At 35.2% G+C, this 16,011-nt stretch overlaps 1 protein-coding gene across 2 annotated transcripts; it reads left to right on the forward strand.

Annotated features, from left to right (window-relative positions):
• Positions 275-15,672, forward strand: LOC109362194 (brefeldin A-inhibited guanine nucleotide-exchange protein 5-like). 2 transcript variants are annotated; one of them, XM_019607828.1, is made up of 34 exons: positions 275-770; positions 1,282-1,363; positions 1,560-1,806; positions 1,880-2,001; positions 2,085-2,143; positions 4,249-4,306; positions 4,382-4,466; positions 4,554-4,757; positions 4,836-4,894; positions 4,981-5,050; positions 5,132-5,200; positions 6,473-6,595; positions 6,683-6,736; positions 6,826-6,914; positions 7,046-7,142; positions 7,244-7,342; positions 7,445-7,636; positions 7,765-7,875; positions 7,965-8,149; positions 8,443-9,066; positions 9,276-9,693; positions 10,230-10,469; positions 10,563-10,686; positions 10,767-10,915; positions 11,275-11,628; positions 12,048-12,214; positions 12,296-12,400; positions 12,467-12,558; positions 13,191-13,357; positions 13,442-13,555; positions 13,709-13,845; positions 13,940-14,270; positions 15,093-15,188; positions 15,352-15,672. In XM_019607828.1, exons 1-34 carry the CDS (start codon positions 659-661, stop codon positions 15,412-15,414), a joined length of 5,298 nt encoding a protein of 1,765 aa, XP_019463373.1. In that variant the 5' UTR covers positions 275-658; the 3' UTR covers positions 15,415-15,672. The 2 variants fall into 2 exon arrangements, with proteins under 2 accessions (XP_019463373.1, XP_019463372.1); XM_019607827.1 differs by having other exon boundaries at positions 12,296-12,558.

The following is a 16,011-nucleotide window of genomic DNA, read 5'->3' on the forward strand; positions in this document are numbered from 1 at the left end:
CATTGACTTTCAAACAAAAATATTACTAATTAATAATTGATAATATGCTGACAGTGTAAAAAAATTTATACTACCGGTGCATAGATTTTAAACTCTTTTAAAAAAGAAGAAGAATAACATTGATGATTTAAAACATATTATGAGGTATAAACAAAAACTCTTATAGCTAGTATATTGATTAAGCCCAAAATGGATGAGTCAGCAGGCCCAAGTAAATAAAATAATAGTTTTAACATTTATGGGAGAGGAAAAAACAAAAATGTACTGCAGTGTTGAAAAGTTGAAGTGTTGAACAGTGTTCTAAAATCTCAAGTTACTGGGGGAAAGAATTAGCTTGGAAATTTGGAATGATTTGAGCATTGGATATCAAATTATAGATTGAGATCTGCATTCTTGTTTCTTTCCTTTTATATTATTCCATTTCTCAGATCTCTCTCTCTCTCTCTCTTACCGTTTCCTCATTCAATTCTCTCTTCCCCAATCCAATTCAGTTACATGCATTTCTTAAGATACAAGAATCTATACTGTTTCCATTTTGCATGATCTAGATTCTTCTGCGTTTTCATCGAAATCCGATTCTGAATTTAACACTGTTCGTCATCTGCGGCGGTTTCAAATTTCGCTGAACGAGTAATTGACTGCGAGAGGGAGAGAAGAAATGGCTGGAGGTGCTGCCGGTGGTTTTCTGACTCGAGCATTCGATTCTATGCTGAAGGAATGTTCTGTAAAGAAGTATCCTGAGCTTCAGAAAGCTATTCAGAATTATACTGGTTCGTCTCAATTTCACAGTCCTAGATCCCTATTGCTTTTGTTCTCTCTCTTGTTGTTTCAATCCATATTTGATTTAATAATTTTGATTTAGAGAAGGTGAGTTTGTCACAGTAAGTTTCTTGCTTAGTGACCATAAGGTCACACGTTGAAATCCTGTAAATAGGCTCCCGACTTGCAGGTTAAGACTGACGATTTAGCAGAGCCTTACACTACTAGACCAATGTCTGTTATAATTCCTCATTTGTTTAAGTATGAGATAAGATAATTAATAGTTCCAGTGTCCAATTGTCGTAAATTCATCCTCCTCATACCCCACTAAGTGAGAGCATCATCCAATGTGCTGCCTTTTATATTTTTTCCCTTTTATTTTAGTCTGAGATAAGATAATTAATAGCTTCAGTGTTCAATTGGTGGCATTGATCCCTTAATTCATGTAACTACGTAATTATAATGCTACTGATAATCTCATTTGGATATTTAGTTATCTATTGTGTTCTGTTATTGTTCCAGAGATTACTAAAGAAGCTGGTCAGAGAAAGCAAGCCGTTTCTAGTGAGGAAAATCAAGCAGCACCCTCAGCTGAATCTGCGAGGTAAAAACATTTTAGATATGATATTAAACATTGATGTAACATTTTGAATATTTGTACCTGAATGGTACTAAATTAGGTTAGGGCAAATGAATAGTGAATGATCTTTATTTGATGAAAGTAAGGTCAAACTTTCTGTTAATAGGTCTGAATCCTTTTAATTTTATCATTCAAATTAGTTTGGTTTGTTTTGTGCTAGCACGAACGAAACTCAAGATGGAGCGGCTACTACAACAGAAGCAGACCAGCCACAGAAGGCTGAACATGTTTCTGATGTGGCAGATCATGGCTCTAGCAAGCCTAAAAGTGGAAATATTACTCTTGTCTTAGCTAGCGCTGGAAATACACTTGATGGAGCTGATGCTGAACTTATTTTAAATCCACTTCGAATTGCATTTGAGACAAAGAACTTGAAAATCCTTGAAGCTGCTTTAGATTGTCTTCATGTATGTCCATGCCTTATTAATCATGCTAAACTGTTAAAAGCTTACTTATCTTGCCTAATTGCCGTGAATACAGAAACTTATTGCATATGACCATTTGGAGGGAGATCCTGGGTTAGATGGTGGTAAAAATTCCCCATTGTTTACAGATATTCTAAACATGGTTTGTGGTTGTATTGACAATTCATCACCTGACAGGTATACAAATCGCTTCCCACTGCTATTCTGACAGAATATATGTTCCTTGTTATACATATTCATATTTAAGAATCAATGTGCAGTACTGTTCTACAAGTGCTGAAGGCACTTCTCACTGCTGTGGCTTCCTCAAAATTCAGAGGTATGTTTATTGTAATAGGAATGAATCCATTATTTTATTATGTATGCCTGCTGATAACATGATGTATCCATGGATGTACAATCTATGTTCACGTGAATGATTAATATAATGTATTTTTAAAGCATAGAGGGAGGTTTTTATCAAAAAGGAGTTTAACTTACATATTTTAATATTTCTTTAATGTGAATAAAAAATTACACCTATTTTGTGACCTTTGTGTAGTTGGTTGGAAACACAACCGTAAAAAGTAGACTAAGCATATTCTTATCTCTAAATATGAACTGTCTGAAGAAGTAAGGATGTTTGGCAGGAAGAGTTTCTTTTTTAGAAGCATAAGAGATTGAGATAGAAACAGGGGTTTGGAGTTACAATAGAAGATTGACAATTGTCATTATGATTTATGCTATCATGCCTATGTTTCACAAGTTATTCTTGGAGTTAAATTTTTTGAAGAATAGTTTGGATAAGTTAAATGCCCTTTTGGCCATTTACGTTGCTAGCCTCAAGGTTACCCTGATTGTTTTTTAATCTTCATTTGACTTGATTTTCTTCATTTTATTGTAGCTCATTTTATCAAATTCAAGTTCACTGATATTGGGCATTGAGACTTGCTATTTCTCTGATGTGTCATGAAAAAAAAACTTTATTAACAGAAATGACAAGATTGCTAATATATTCATGCTTTCCTTTCATGTGCTATAACAATTTGTGTAAAGTTAGAGGGTTGGAGAATTGATGTTCTACATATGAAGTGTATTGCCTGTACTAGTGTATATGTTGTACTGCCCTTTTAACGTGTCAACCTAGTCATTTATGTTAGTCTTGTGGTCAGAGAACCACAGTTTGCTAGCACAAGATATTTATAGTACTCTAGTCTATGGTGCTCTAGAATTTTTTGTTTTTAATATATTTATGCATCTATATATTGCTTTCTTTAAGAAATATATAGAAAGAACTAAAGAAACTTACATATGGTCTTCATTGATTTGGAGAAGAGTATGATAAGGTGCCTAGAGGAGTTTTGTGGAATGCTATAGAGAATAATGGTGTTCGTATTGCTATATTTGAGCAATCAAGGATGCGTATGGTAGGGTCAAGACCAATGTGAGAACACATGGCAGGGTATCATAAGGATTTCTCATTGCCATAGGACTACATCAAGGGTTAACATTGAGCCCCTTCCTGTTTACATTGGTCTTGGTTGTGCTCACTAAGCATATCCAAGAACCAGTGCCACAATGCATGCTCTTTGTAGATGATATTGCTTAGTCAGAGACTCGAGAGAAGAATTAAATTGAAAGTTAGAAATGTGGAAACAAGCTTTAGAAGCACATGAATTCCATATAAGTCGAAGTAAGACGAAATACATGGAGTTTAAGTTTAGCGAGAGGCGAACAAACCCATTACAGAGGTAAAGATTGGGGATCATATAATACCGCAAGTCACTAGATTTAGATTCCTTGGGTCAATCATACAAGACGATAGAGAAATTGATGGAGATGCAAACCATGAGATTCAAGCGGGTTGGATGAAATGGCAGAGTGCTTAAGTGTCATTTATGATAAAAAGGTACATGTCAAGCTTAAGGAAAAGTTTTATCGCACGACTATAAGACCTGTAATGCTATATGAGCCTGAATGTTGGGCGATAAAATGCCAACAAGAGAATATACTCTATGTAGTAGAGATGAGAATGTTGCGTTGGATGAATGGGCACACTATAAAAGATGAGATTAGAAATGAATGCATTTGGGAGAAAGTTGGAGTAGCTCCTATTTTAGAAAAGATGGTAAAATTGCGTCTTAGGTGGTTTGGACATATGTGGAGAAGACTGGTAGAAGCCTCCATAAGGAGAGTAGATCAATAGAAGCTAGTCCAATTCTTAGATGAAGAGGGAGAACAAGAAAAATTATAGAGGAAACGATCAAGAAGGACTTAGAGATCAATGATTTGTCAATGAACATGATTTATGATAGAGCATTATGGCGTTATTTGAACCATGTAACCCACCCCACCTAATGGGATAAAGGCTTGGTTGTTGTTGTATAATTTCTTTTTTTCTCTTCTTTTTTGTTTGATTTTTAAATCTCTTCTAATCTTATTCAGTACACGGCGAGCCTCTGCTTGGAGTTATCAGAGTATGCTACACTATTGCTCTGAATAGGTATTAATCATTTCTATTTTGTCTTCAAGGACTGTAATTATTAATATATACTAAGATTTGTTGTCCGATTTGTAGCAAGAGTCCTATTAACCAAGCAACGTCAAAGGCGATGCTGACACAGATGATAAGCGTCACTTTCAGGAGAATGGAGAACGATCTGGTGGGTTTTTTTTTTTAAATTCCTTAGTATTAGGCATATTAGCTTATTGCTTCTGCAATAAATTAAAATGCCTATCACAATTTCCAGGTTGAAACTTCATCTGGTTCTGGTGGACATACAATTACAGAGGCAGCTTCAGCAGAGAACTTAAACACAAAATCTGACGAAATTTACATGGGAGATTCAAATGAAAAAGAAACGACTTTAGGTGATGCACTCAGCCAAGCCAAAGATACATCTCCAACATCTCTAGAGGAACTTCAAAATCTTGCTGGGGGTGCTGATATCAAGGTAAATAATTTTTAATGATATGTATCTAATTCACTATAGCATGTCCTTATTATGACAAGATTGTATCATGTTATATAGGGCTTAGAAGCTGTGCTGGATAAGGCTGTGCATACTGAAGATGGTAAAAAGATAACACGGTATGACTTTGAAATTGTGCTTTGGATTTTCTATTGTATTTTTCACTCAATTTTTTTCTCAAACTATTAATCTTACTTCTGTCAAGTGGGATTGATTTGGAGAGCATGGGTATAGTTCAACGTGATGCTTTATTGATATTCCGCACTCTTTGCAAGGTTGGTTCTCTCACTTTAATACTTTAATTGTGGTTAATTAATTGTGCACATCTCTTATCCCCCCTAACTTTTATTTGGCAGATGGGTATGAAGGAAGATAAGGATGAAGTGACAACAAAGACAAGGATATTATCACTTGAGCTTCTTCAGGTTTTACAATGATTTAGTTAGTAGGTGTTAATCCACCGGAACATAATGTTATTTGCTTGGAGTCATGCAGAACTAATTATGTGCTTTACTTTTTTAATCATGAGCCAACTTTCTGGTCCATTTGAATTTCTGTGCACAGTGGCAGACTGTGATCAATGGTACCTTGGTTGAGATCTACAATCATATTTATTGTTGAGATGACCTGAGGAAAGAAAATTTACAATATTATTCTGTATTCTGTTGGAAAAAGGCTTTGTTAATGTTGTTCTTACTTGTATTTTAAATGCAATTTTTCGGAGCCTTATGGAAGGGTGGCTTTTTATTATTCTTTGAACTCATTCTGTCTTTCTAATAAATTTATTATTTTAGCAAAAAAAAAAGGAAATCTGTATTAGATACCAGTTTACATATGTATTGTTTTCAACTCGGCGATATTTAAATCAATCTGGAATTTAAGTAATTTGTTTCAAGGAATTGCTAATACGGGGATGGGGAGACAAGTTTTATGATGGAAGTGTATAATGTATGTATATGCATTGGGGGTGGGCTAGTTTGAAGTTTAGAACCAATTCATTGAACTGTTATTACCACAATGTGGCTAGTGGTCAATTTTTTTACCCAAACAATAGATAAATTCAAAAATTCTTATGGATCCTTTCAGTAAAATGTTAAAAGGATAAATATGTGAATCAAAATGCATGAGAGAAGAAAATAAGAGTCTCATCCTAGATATTACAGGTGTTGGAACAGTTGGTAACATGTGAAAGTAACTTAAATATTATTGTATATTTAGTATTTACTTTAATTTTGTTGAATTACAAATTTATCAGAATACTTCAATGGGAGTAAACCCCAGTAGGTTGCCACCATAAAAGGTCCTCCAACAGAAAATACAAAATGTAAAGTAAGCAATATAATTAATTAGGTAGCAGGGCAAGGTCTCTAAAAGCTTTGCAAATTTTTTTGTTGTATCAGCTACTGCTATTATGATGTTGGTTCAAGGTGGCATGTTGAGAGTCAGTATGATATGTGGGAGCAAGTAGGACAACCAAGCCCTAATCCCACTAGGTGGGGTTGGATTTTTTTCTTCGTATTGCTGAATACTTTAAATTCTAAGTGCCCATTAAAAAGCTAGGCTATAGCATTATGTGGGAGCATGTAGGGCAGGAACAAGCCTGATATGTAAATAATCAATCCTTGTTGTTCTACAGTTGGTATTCAAGCTTTTCAATCTTTGTGTTACTTTTTTGATATTTTTATGTTGTTTCTCAGGGTTTGTTGGAGGGAGTTAGCCACTCATTTACAAAGAACTTCCATTTTATTGATTCAGTGAAGGCATATCTTTCATATGTTTTGTTGCGAGCTTCAGTTTCACAATCGCCTGTCATATTTCAGGTTTTGTTGAACTGGGTTATCTCTCTTTGCATATGTTGAAGGGTCTATGTGTAATTTCTGTGACATTTTTATCTTCTTTCTTGGCAGTATGCAACTGGAATATTCTTGGTGCTGTTATTGCGATTCAGAGAGACTCTCAAAGTATGTCATTTTGCAGAGCTTCCCAGCAGAGGAAAACTGATAATAATTTGATGCTTGCCATTTGTGTTTATGCTACTCTTTTATTTCAGGGTGAAATAGGCATCTTCTTTCCATTGATAGTTCTTAGACCGCTGGATGGTTTAGAATTTCCTGTCAACCAAAAGCTTAGTGTTCTTCGGTATAATATTCTTCCCTGTTTATTGAAATTTGCTTGTACTTTGCCTATACATTTCTGTTGATGAGCATTCATGATATGTTGTTTGCTGTTTCTTTTCCTTGTTATTAATTTGGTTTAGCATGGGTTTTCAGGATGCTAGAGAAAATATGTAAGGATTCACAGATGCTTGTTGACATCTTTGTGAATTATGACTGTGATCTTGAGGCGCCAAACTTGTTTGAACGAATGGTATATAATCTTCATTATTTTCCATGGTATTATAGACAGCTTTTAAATTTATCTCTTTAGTAAATGTAATAATCTCTGTTGACTTCCAATTTAACTTGTAGGTGACAACTCTATCCAAAATTGCTCAAGGGACTCAAAATAATGATCTAAATTCAGTTGCTGTTTCTCAAACAGCTTCTGTTAAAGGTTCATCACTTCAAGTAGGTTTAGTTGTTTCCTTTTCACTTGAAAGTTAGTAATTCATTGAATGATTGTTTTTTTGATAAAGTGGCTCATTGATCCCATTTTCTTTATCTTTTTAGGGTCTTGTGAGTGTACTTAAATCACTGGTTGATTGGGAGCAATCACATCGTGAATCAGAAAGGTTAAAGAATAATCAACAAGAAGGGGTTTCAGCTGAAGGTTCTTCTGAAATAAGACCCAGGGAAGATGTAAGCAATGATTTTGAGAAAGCAAAGGCCCATAAGTCCACATTGGAGGCTGCCATTGCTGAGGTACTGGAACCATCTTATGTTCTTTAAACTTCTTCACAGAATCACAGGGAATGAGAATTTGTCTTAACCTCTGCTTGCATGAAAAATCAAGCTGTATTTGGGGCTAACTTATGTTTTCATTATCTTAGTTCAACAGGAAACCAATGAAAGGGATGGAATATCTAATATCAAATAAGTTGGTGGACAACACACCTGCTTCAGTTGCTCAGTTTTTGAAAAACACCCCCAATTTGGATAAGGTAATAGCTTTCATTCAATATAAATTAGTTCTTGGTCTACAGTTAGGTTCAAGTTTTGTCTGGAATAGATAACCTTTAATTTCTTTCAGGCTACAATTGGTGACTATTTAGGTCAACATGAAGACTTTCCTCTTGCTGTGATGCATTCTTACGTAGATTCTATGAAATTTTCTGGAATGAAATTTGATACCGCAATCCGAGAGTTTCTTAAAGGGTTCCGACTTCCTGGGGAAGCTCAAAAGATAGATCGAATCATGGAAAAGTTTGCCGAGAGGTAATGGCTTTTTTGTACATGCAAGTTTTCTTCATTTTCTCTTGCCTAGGTGGAGTTTGTTGTCTGTATTTAGACTTATGGTTTGGCATATAGATATATTTTTCATAGCAAATCAAATGCACCTAAATGTCAAATCTTGGTTGATTGTCAGCTCAAAATGTTTAAGTTTGATTGGCTCGAGACTCTGGTTTATGCATATAGTGTTTACTTATACTTGTTATTTCATGGGTTTTCTACCTGTATTGGTAATTTATGCCTTTTGTTTGTACTAATAGCAGTGTTGTCTATGGCAGATACTGTGCAGACAATCCGAGCCTTTTCAAAAATGCAGATACAGCATATGTTCTTGCTTATGCTGTTATTATGTTAAATACTGATGCTCATAATCCAATGGTTTGGCCTAAGATGTCCAAGTCAGATTTTGTCCGCATGAATTCCAGGGATGATGTGGACGAATGTGCTCCTAAAGAACTGTTGGAAGATATCTATGATTCCATTGTCAAAGAAGAGATTAAAATGAAAGATGACACATCTTTAATTGGGAAAGGGAGCAGGCAGAAGTCAGAAGGTGAAGAAGGACGCCTTGTCAGTATTCTTAACCTGGCACTCCCCAAAAGAAAGTCATCAGCAGATGCCAAGTCTGAAAGTGAGGCCATCATTAAGAAAACGCAAGCTATATTCAAGAATCAGGGGGTGAAAAGAGGAGTTTTCTACACTGCTCAGCAGATTGAACTTGTAAGGCCCATGGTAGAAGCTGTTGGGTGGCCCTTGCTTGCTACTTTCTCTGTAACTATGGAGGATGGTGAGAATAAGCCTCGTGTTGTTCTATTGATGGAGGGCTTTAAAGCTGGCATACATGTTACATATGTGCTTGGAATGGATACCATGCGCTATGCTTTCTTAACATCTCTGGTCAGGTATGATATTTCCCTACTCCTGCAATCTCCCTTCCCCCCACATCCCATTTCTTTTATTGTTTTGACCACAGTTATTTGCCTTATTTATTTTATTGTAAATTTTGACATACTAGTGAAGTATCATGCTTTCTGCATCAGAATACAGGATCATAACTTTGATGATTTAGTTCGTTAACTATGTTCATTTAGTTTCTTTCTTGACATCTCAGGTTTACTTTCTTGCACGCCCCCAAGGAAATGCGCAGTAAAAACGGCGAAGCTTTGCGCACACTGTTGGTTCTTTGTGAGTCAGATACGAACTCTCTTCAAGACACATGGAACGCAGTTCTGGAATGTGTTTCACGCCTTGAATTTATAACCACTACTCCTGCAATTTCTGCCACCGTCATGTATGGATCAAACCAAATCTCCAGGGATGCTGTTGTTCAATCTTTAAGGGAGTTAGCTGGCAAACCTTCTGAACAAGTTTTCATGAATAGTGTCAAACTACCCAGTGATTCAGTTGTGGAATTCTTCACTGCTCTCTGCGGTGTATCAGCTGAAGAACTAAAACAAACCCCAGCTCGTGTTTTCAGCTTGCAAAAGCTTGTTGAAATTAGTTATTACAACATGGCTCGTATACGTATGGTATATCTTTTATCAGCTAAAATTGCACATATTTGCTTCATTATTTTATGTTTCACGTCTTGTAAATTATTTTTAGTACTATTTACTTCATGCTTCACTTCTTGAGCTATTTGAGTTTTATTGTTAATGTTTTTTTGTTTTCAGTGTATTGGTTCACTTCAATGATCTCTTAGGAAAAGCCTTTGACGATGGTTAATTGGATTAGTTTACACTTATATAATGAGAGCAAATATCTAGACACTTGTATGAAAGTTTTTGACAACTTCTATAGGATAATTTGAAAATGTGATTTTGCTCAAGCTATCTTTTAACATCTTAGAAACAATTTCTCTACTTGCGGGGATAAGGCTGCGTACATCTACCATTTTCAAACCCCATTAAGCGGGAGCCTCATGCATTGGGCCACCCTATCTTTTAACATCAACATGAATCTCGTTAAATTTTTGACATATTGCGTGCTTCCATCCTAGGTAACAATAGTGTCTTTTGATGCTGCTCTGAATGCATTTCCAAGCTCTATTTGTTATGTTTTTCAGGTCTGGGCTAGAATCTGGTCTGTTTTAGCAAATCATTTTATATCAGCTGGTAGTCATCATGATGAGAAAATTGCTATGTATGCCATAGATTCTCTAAGACAACTTGGTATGAAGTATTTGGAGCGTGCTGAATTGGCCAATTTCACATTCCAAAATGATATCCTCAAACCATTTGTTATTCTCATGCGTAATAGTCAAAGTGAATCCAAAAGGAGGCTAATTGTTGACTGCATTGTTCAGGTTTAGTGGGCAAAAGTTTCGACTCTTTTAATTTGTGATTAATTTCATATGGTAATTTTACTAAAATTCGTTTGCCACTTTTGCATATTGTAGATGATAAAATCCAAGGTTGGAAATATAAAGTCGGGGTGGCGTAGTGTTTTTATGATTTTTACAGCTGCTGCAGATGATGAATTGGAAACAATTGTTGAGAGTGCATTTGAAAATGTTGAGCAGGGTAGGAATGACTTTCTTTGATTTTGTCATTGCAGTATTCTGTTGCCATTGTGGTGTATCTAACACAATGAAGTTTTACAGTCATCTTAGAACACTTTGATCAAGTGGTGGGAGACTGTTTCATGGATTGCGTGAATTGTCTGATCAGGTTTGCCAGCAATAAAAGTTCACATCGTATTAGCTTGAAAGCTATTGCACTCCTGCGAATCTGTGAAGACCGTCTTGCTGAGGTTTGTCCAGTGTTAGAAATTGCATTTTTACATTGAAAGAATATTGTTATATCAACATCCTGTAAGTTTTACCGACTACACTATCCTGAGATCTATTTTAATGATGTTATACAAACTCATATATGTCCCTTGCTGGAGAGTTTCATTAATACTCCTGGAGTATTACACATAAACTGTTACAGGTAGCATCTGTAATCATATACATGCTGTTGGATCAAAAAAATAAATATTATTAAATTTTAAATGAATGATTAAAAAGCTTCCCAGATTAGTACCTTAGGAGTATTTTAGGATGACTATTTGTTCCTTTCCTTATGTTAATACTCCTATTTCTAAATGGATTTATTTGTCAACTTAAGGGTCTTATTCCTGGAGGTGTTTTAATGCCTTTTGGTGCCGATCTGGAAGCAACTTTGGAAGTAAGTGAGCATTATTGGTTCCCAATGCTGGCTGGTTTATCTGACCTAACATCAGATCAGAGACCTGAGGTCAGAAGTTGTGCACTTGAGGTCTTATTTGATTTACTGAATGAAAGAGGTAGCAAGTTCTCTAGATCATTTTGGGAGAGTATTTTCCACCGAGTTCTATTCCCAATTTTTGATCATGTGAGATATTCTGGAAAGGAGGATTTTATTTCTACTGATGGTTGGTTTCGTGAAACAAGCATACATTCACTTCAGCTGCTATGTGACCTTTTCAACACATTCTACAAGGTAAATAACTAGTATGGTATTGTGTTTCTTGTATTTTTGTGACCTTATTGTCTAGCATTAGACACATCAATGAGGGCATGCTAATCTTGATACTGAATTTTAGTAATCTAACTCAGTATATAACAGCTACCAGGATAACCTGGTACCTTGCACAAACTCAAGTATGTACTACAAGATTGAAATAACAGTTTTAAATGCAACATTTGATTTTTAGAATTTTGGTGCTTTCCAGCTGTTTTTAACTTTTAAAAGCAGATTTTTTTATACTCTCAGGGAGCTTTACATTATTATTTTTAGATTATATTAGAAGCTCTACCAAACACAGTTGCTTTCTTGGATTAGATGCATGTATCATCTTTAATCAAATTATATGGAATTTGAGGTATTCAGTATTTACAACATGGGGAGTCTTTCTCCAGGAGGTTTGTTTTATGCTGCCACCACTGCTTGGTTTGCTGTTAGATTGTGCCAAAAAGACAGATCAAACAGTGGTCTCAATTTCTCTCGGTGCTTTGGCGCATCTTATAGAAGTTGGCGGACATCAATTCAGTGACAGTGACTGGGACACATTGCTTAAAGGCATAAGGTGAAAAGTTGTCATTTTCTGAAGTTCCTATGTGGTTATTCTGATATTTACTATAATTTATTTCATTAATCTGATCTCCAGAGATGCTTCATATGCTATCCAACCTCCAGAGCTGCTTAATGCTTTGAGTATTGAAAGTATGAGAAATCATGGAGGCATCATTGGAGATTCTGAGGCCAATACAGGTGGCAGTGATACCAATAAGTCGATTAATAATGACATAGCAACTGGCCATCAACTTGATGTGAATGATACTGGGAAATTATCCCCACTGACATCCACAAATACAAGTGCTGACAGTGTAGAAGGTTCAGTGTTGCAGACAAATTTAGATCAGCCTGAAGGTTAGAATTATTAAATTTTTAGTTGGGTGCTTGTATAAGCATGCTCATCTCTTCAGTCAGATGACTGAGAAGCAGTATCAATTATTGAATGGACTGGTTGAACAAGAAACAAGCTCATCGGAGAACACAGTAAAACTGAAATGGCCAATTTCAAGTCCCCTCCCTCATGCTGAGACTTTATAAGCTACTTTAAAAAGGAAAATGAAATGTGGACTGTTATCAATTGCAACTGAAGAATAAGTGAACACTTTTTTTTTACATTAAGCAATTGTATATTGAAATTTCTATTTGCACAGAAACATAATCAACAGAGACCTCACAGATTCAACTATTTAATAAAAATATTACTGTTCTCCTTTCTTTCTTGGTTAAGGAAAATGAAATGTGGACTGTTATCAATTGCAACTGAAGAATAAATGAACACTTTTTTTTACATTAAGCAATTGTATATTGAAATTTCTATTTGCACAGAAACATAATCAACAGAGACCTCACAGATTCAACTATTTAATAAAAATATTACTGTTCTCCTTTCTTTCTTGGTTAAGGCAAAAAAAATATTAATAGTTTGTCTATGAAGATTCTATAAGCACTTATCTTTGCAAATATAATTTCCCGTGTTTACTATGTAGGCCTTCCATCTCCATCAACAAAATCTCCCAATCCTGCAGATGGAGGAGGCCTCCAGCAGAATCAAACATTTGGTCAACGATTCATGGGTAATATCTTCCTTAGAAATCTTACTTCAAAGTCTAAATCCAATGTATCAGATGTTTCTCGACCATCATCTCCAGTTAAGGTATTTTACTATCTTATTGTGGCAATGTAACATTTTACTTTTGGATTATCCCGTGAATACACCTTTTATTTTGCTCCATTTTAGGTTGCTGATACTGTAGAGCCGGATACCAAGAATGAGGATAGTCCTTTGCTTGTTATTGTCCGGGGAAAGTGCATCACACAATTATTGCTTCTTAGTGCAATTGACAGTATTCAGGTTTGTAATGTTAATTTCTTTTTTTTTTGGTATAGATCTCACATTCTCAAGATCACCTAGACTGTATGTAGATAGGTAAGACTAACAATTTTTAAGGTTTTTGCATCTGAAATTGATGTCTTATCCTAATTAAGTTTTTTTAATTATTTGCAGAAGAAATATTGGACCAAGTTAAAATCACAACAGAAGATTACTATAATGGACATTTTGCTGTCTCTGTTGAAGTTCGCTTCTTCATATAATTCATCCACCAACCTCAGAACTCGCATTCACCTTGCTCCTGATGGAAGGTAGGAAAAAAATTCAGTATCTATCTATCTTCATTTCATTGTGTTGGAATTTTGTATACCTTTGGAATGGAATCACCAAATTATCTTTGGACAGGCCACCAGTAAATCTTCTTCGCCAGGAACTAGCTGGTACTGTGATATATCTTGAAATCTTACAGAAAGCAACTTATGGGTTTGAAACAAACCAAGAAAAAGGTCCAAAGTCTAATGGATCTCAAGATACTATTTCTACATCGGACAATGGCTCTAGTATTACTCAACATTCTGATGCAGAAGAGAATCTTGAAAGGGTGGCGGAGGAGAAACTGGTGTCTTTCTGTGAACAGGTCCTCAGGGAGGCATCTGATATCCAGTCAAATACTGGAGAAACCACTAACATGGATATTCATCGAGTATTGGAATTGCGTGCTCCTATCATTGTGAAGGTACAAAGTTTGTTCTCAATGGTAGTGTATGAAAATTTATCTGGATTCTTGTAATTGAGGTGTTGCCCGTCATACCCTTTGATTAGTGCATTGTAAACTTCACAGTTGAAGGTACAAATAAAATTAGGATTTATTGGTTATGCTAAAGAGTTTTACACTACTGGTGAACCATAGAATGTCACCTGTCTAAAAACTGTTAAATGCCTCTCGCAGATGAAAAGCCTAAAAAACTATCATGGCATGACACTTGTTTTCAGATTGCATAAAAACTTACACTAAATAGTGGATCAGTTTTAAACTCAAAGTAATATACTATTATACTTATATATTATGCATTTGTATACTGATTTTTATTTTAGTTATAAAAAATGCTACATCCTCCTACCTCATGAAAGAAGCATAAACTCTTAAATCTTGCTGTCTGTCTTTACTAGTGTCTGCTGCCTTCATTAATGAAACAGCTAGCTTAGGACTGATGATGTTCCATGCTAATATCAAGGGAGTTGCCATCTCCTATATGTATAGAGGGATTGGGCCGTCGTGCCACATTCTTGATTTTCATTCTGTGCTACATTCTTGATTCTTTGGATACCCTAATCTTCTGTCTTTTTTTCTTCTTCTTTTTCTTGTGCATATTTCTTTTTCTATATAAAAAAGGAAGCAAATGGGGGCACTGTACTTGAGATTTTGTCTGCTTTAGTAGCTTGCTTTTCCATCTAATTGGATGAAATTTGTTGCAGCCTATGTTAATTGTTTGCTTAGGTTCCTCCAGTGTCCATTCCTGTATTGATAAACTAATATTTGTCAATTTTGCCTTTTCAGGTGCTTCAAAGCATGTCTTTTATGAACAGTAAGATTTTCAGACGACACCTAAGAGAACTCTATCCTTTGCTAACAAGACTTGTTTGCTGTGACCAGGTAATTTCTTGTTTCTGCAACAATTAGGCTTCATTTAATTGGTAAAGTTTCCTTGTGTGTAATGTATTGGCTGATATTTGAGAAAATGGCTGCTGTTCGTTTTTGTAAAGCAAACCCTCCCTCATGTGAATGTGATAAACTGATTATCCTTTGGTTTGATCAGATGGATGTTCGAGGAGCACTTGGTGATCTATTCCAAGCCCAATTGAAAGCTCTTTTACCATAACTATCTTATAATGCTGCAGTTAGGACTACCACAGATAAATTCTTCAGTGCATTGCCCATATCAATTATGAATGGTTTTGTAGAAAGGCAATAGAAATGTAATATTGGTTTCATAATTCATTTGCTCTTGGTTCCATTTGTTTGTGCAGTGTTGGGACAATAGCTGATCTTTTGTTGTAGTATATAATAACTGTGTACCATTCGAAACGCTTGTGTCTTTCATGAGAGGAGAAATGCCCAAATCATTATTATTCATAATGTATACTTATGACAGATAGAAGAGTCCTTTTATTCTCCTATTCCACTCTCTTCTTTCCTTTCCTAAATTATTTTCTGTTTTAGATATCCTCAAAATTACTCCCCAAGACTCATATTGTTCAAATCAAATAATTCACCAGAACTATGTAACACGTGATCTTTTCTTTTTAAGAAATCCAACGTATTAATTATATTTTTCTTGTTCTATGTCAGAATAGCCATTCACGTCAAACCTATCTGCTTCAATTAACAACTGATTTCCAATCTAGTGTTTTCATTATTAAAAAAATGTTTTTTATCCTTAATTAATATTCTTTTGACATTTGTAAGCTGGATCCAA

Source organism: Lupinus angustifolius, chromosome LG12 (genome assembly GCF_001865875.1).
Source record: "Lupinus angustifolius cultivar Tanjil chromosome LG12, LupAngTanjil_v1.0, whole genome shotgun sequence".
Taxonomy (NCBI): Eukaryota; Viridiplantae; Streptophyta; class Magnoliopsida; order Fabales; family Fabaceae; genus Lupinus; species Lupinus angustifolius.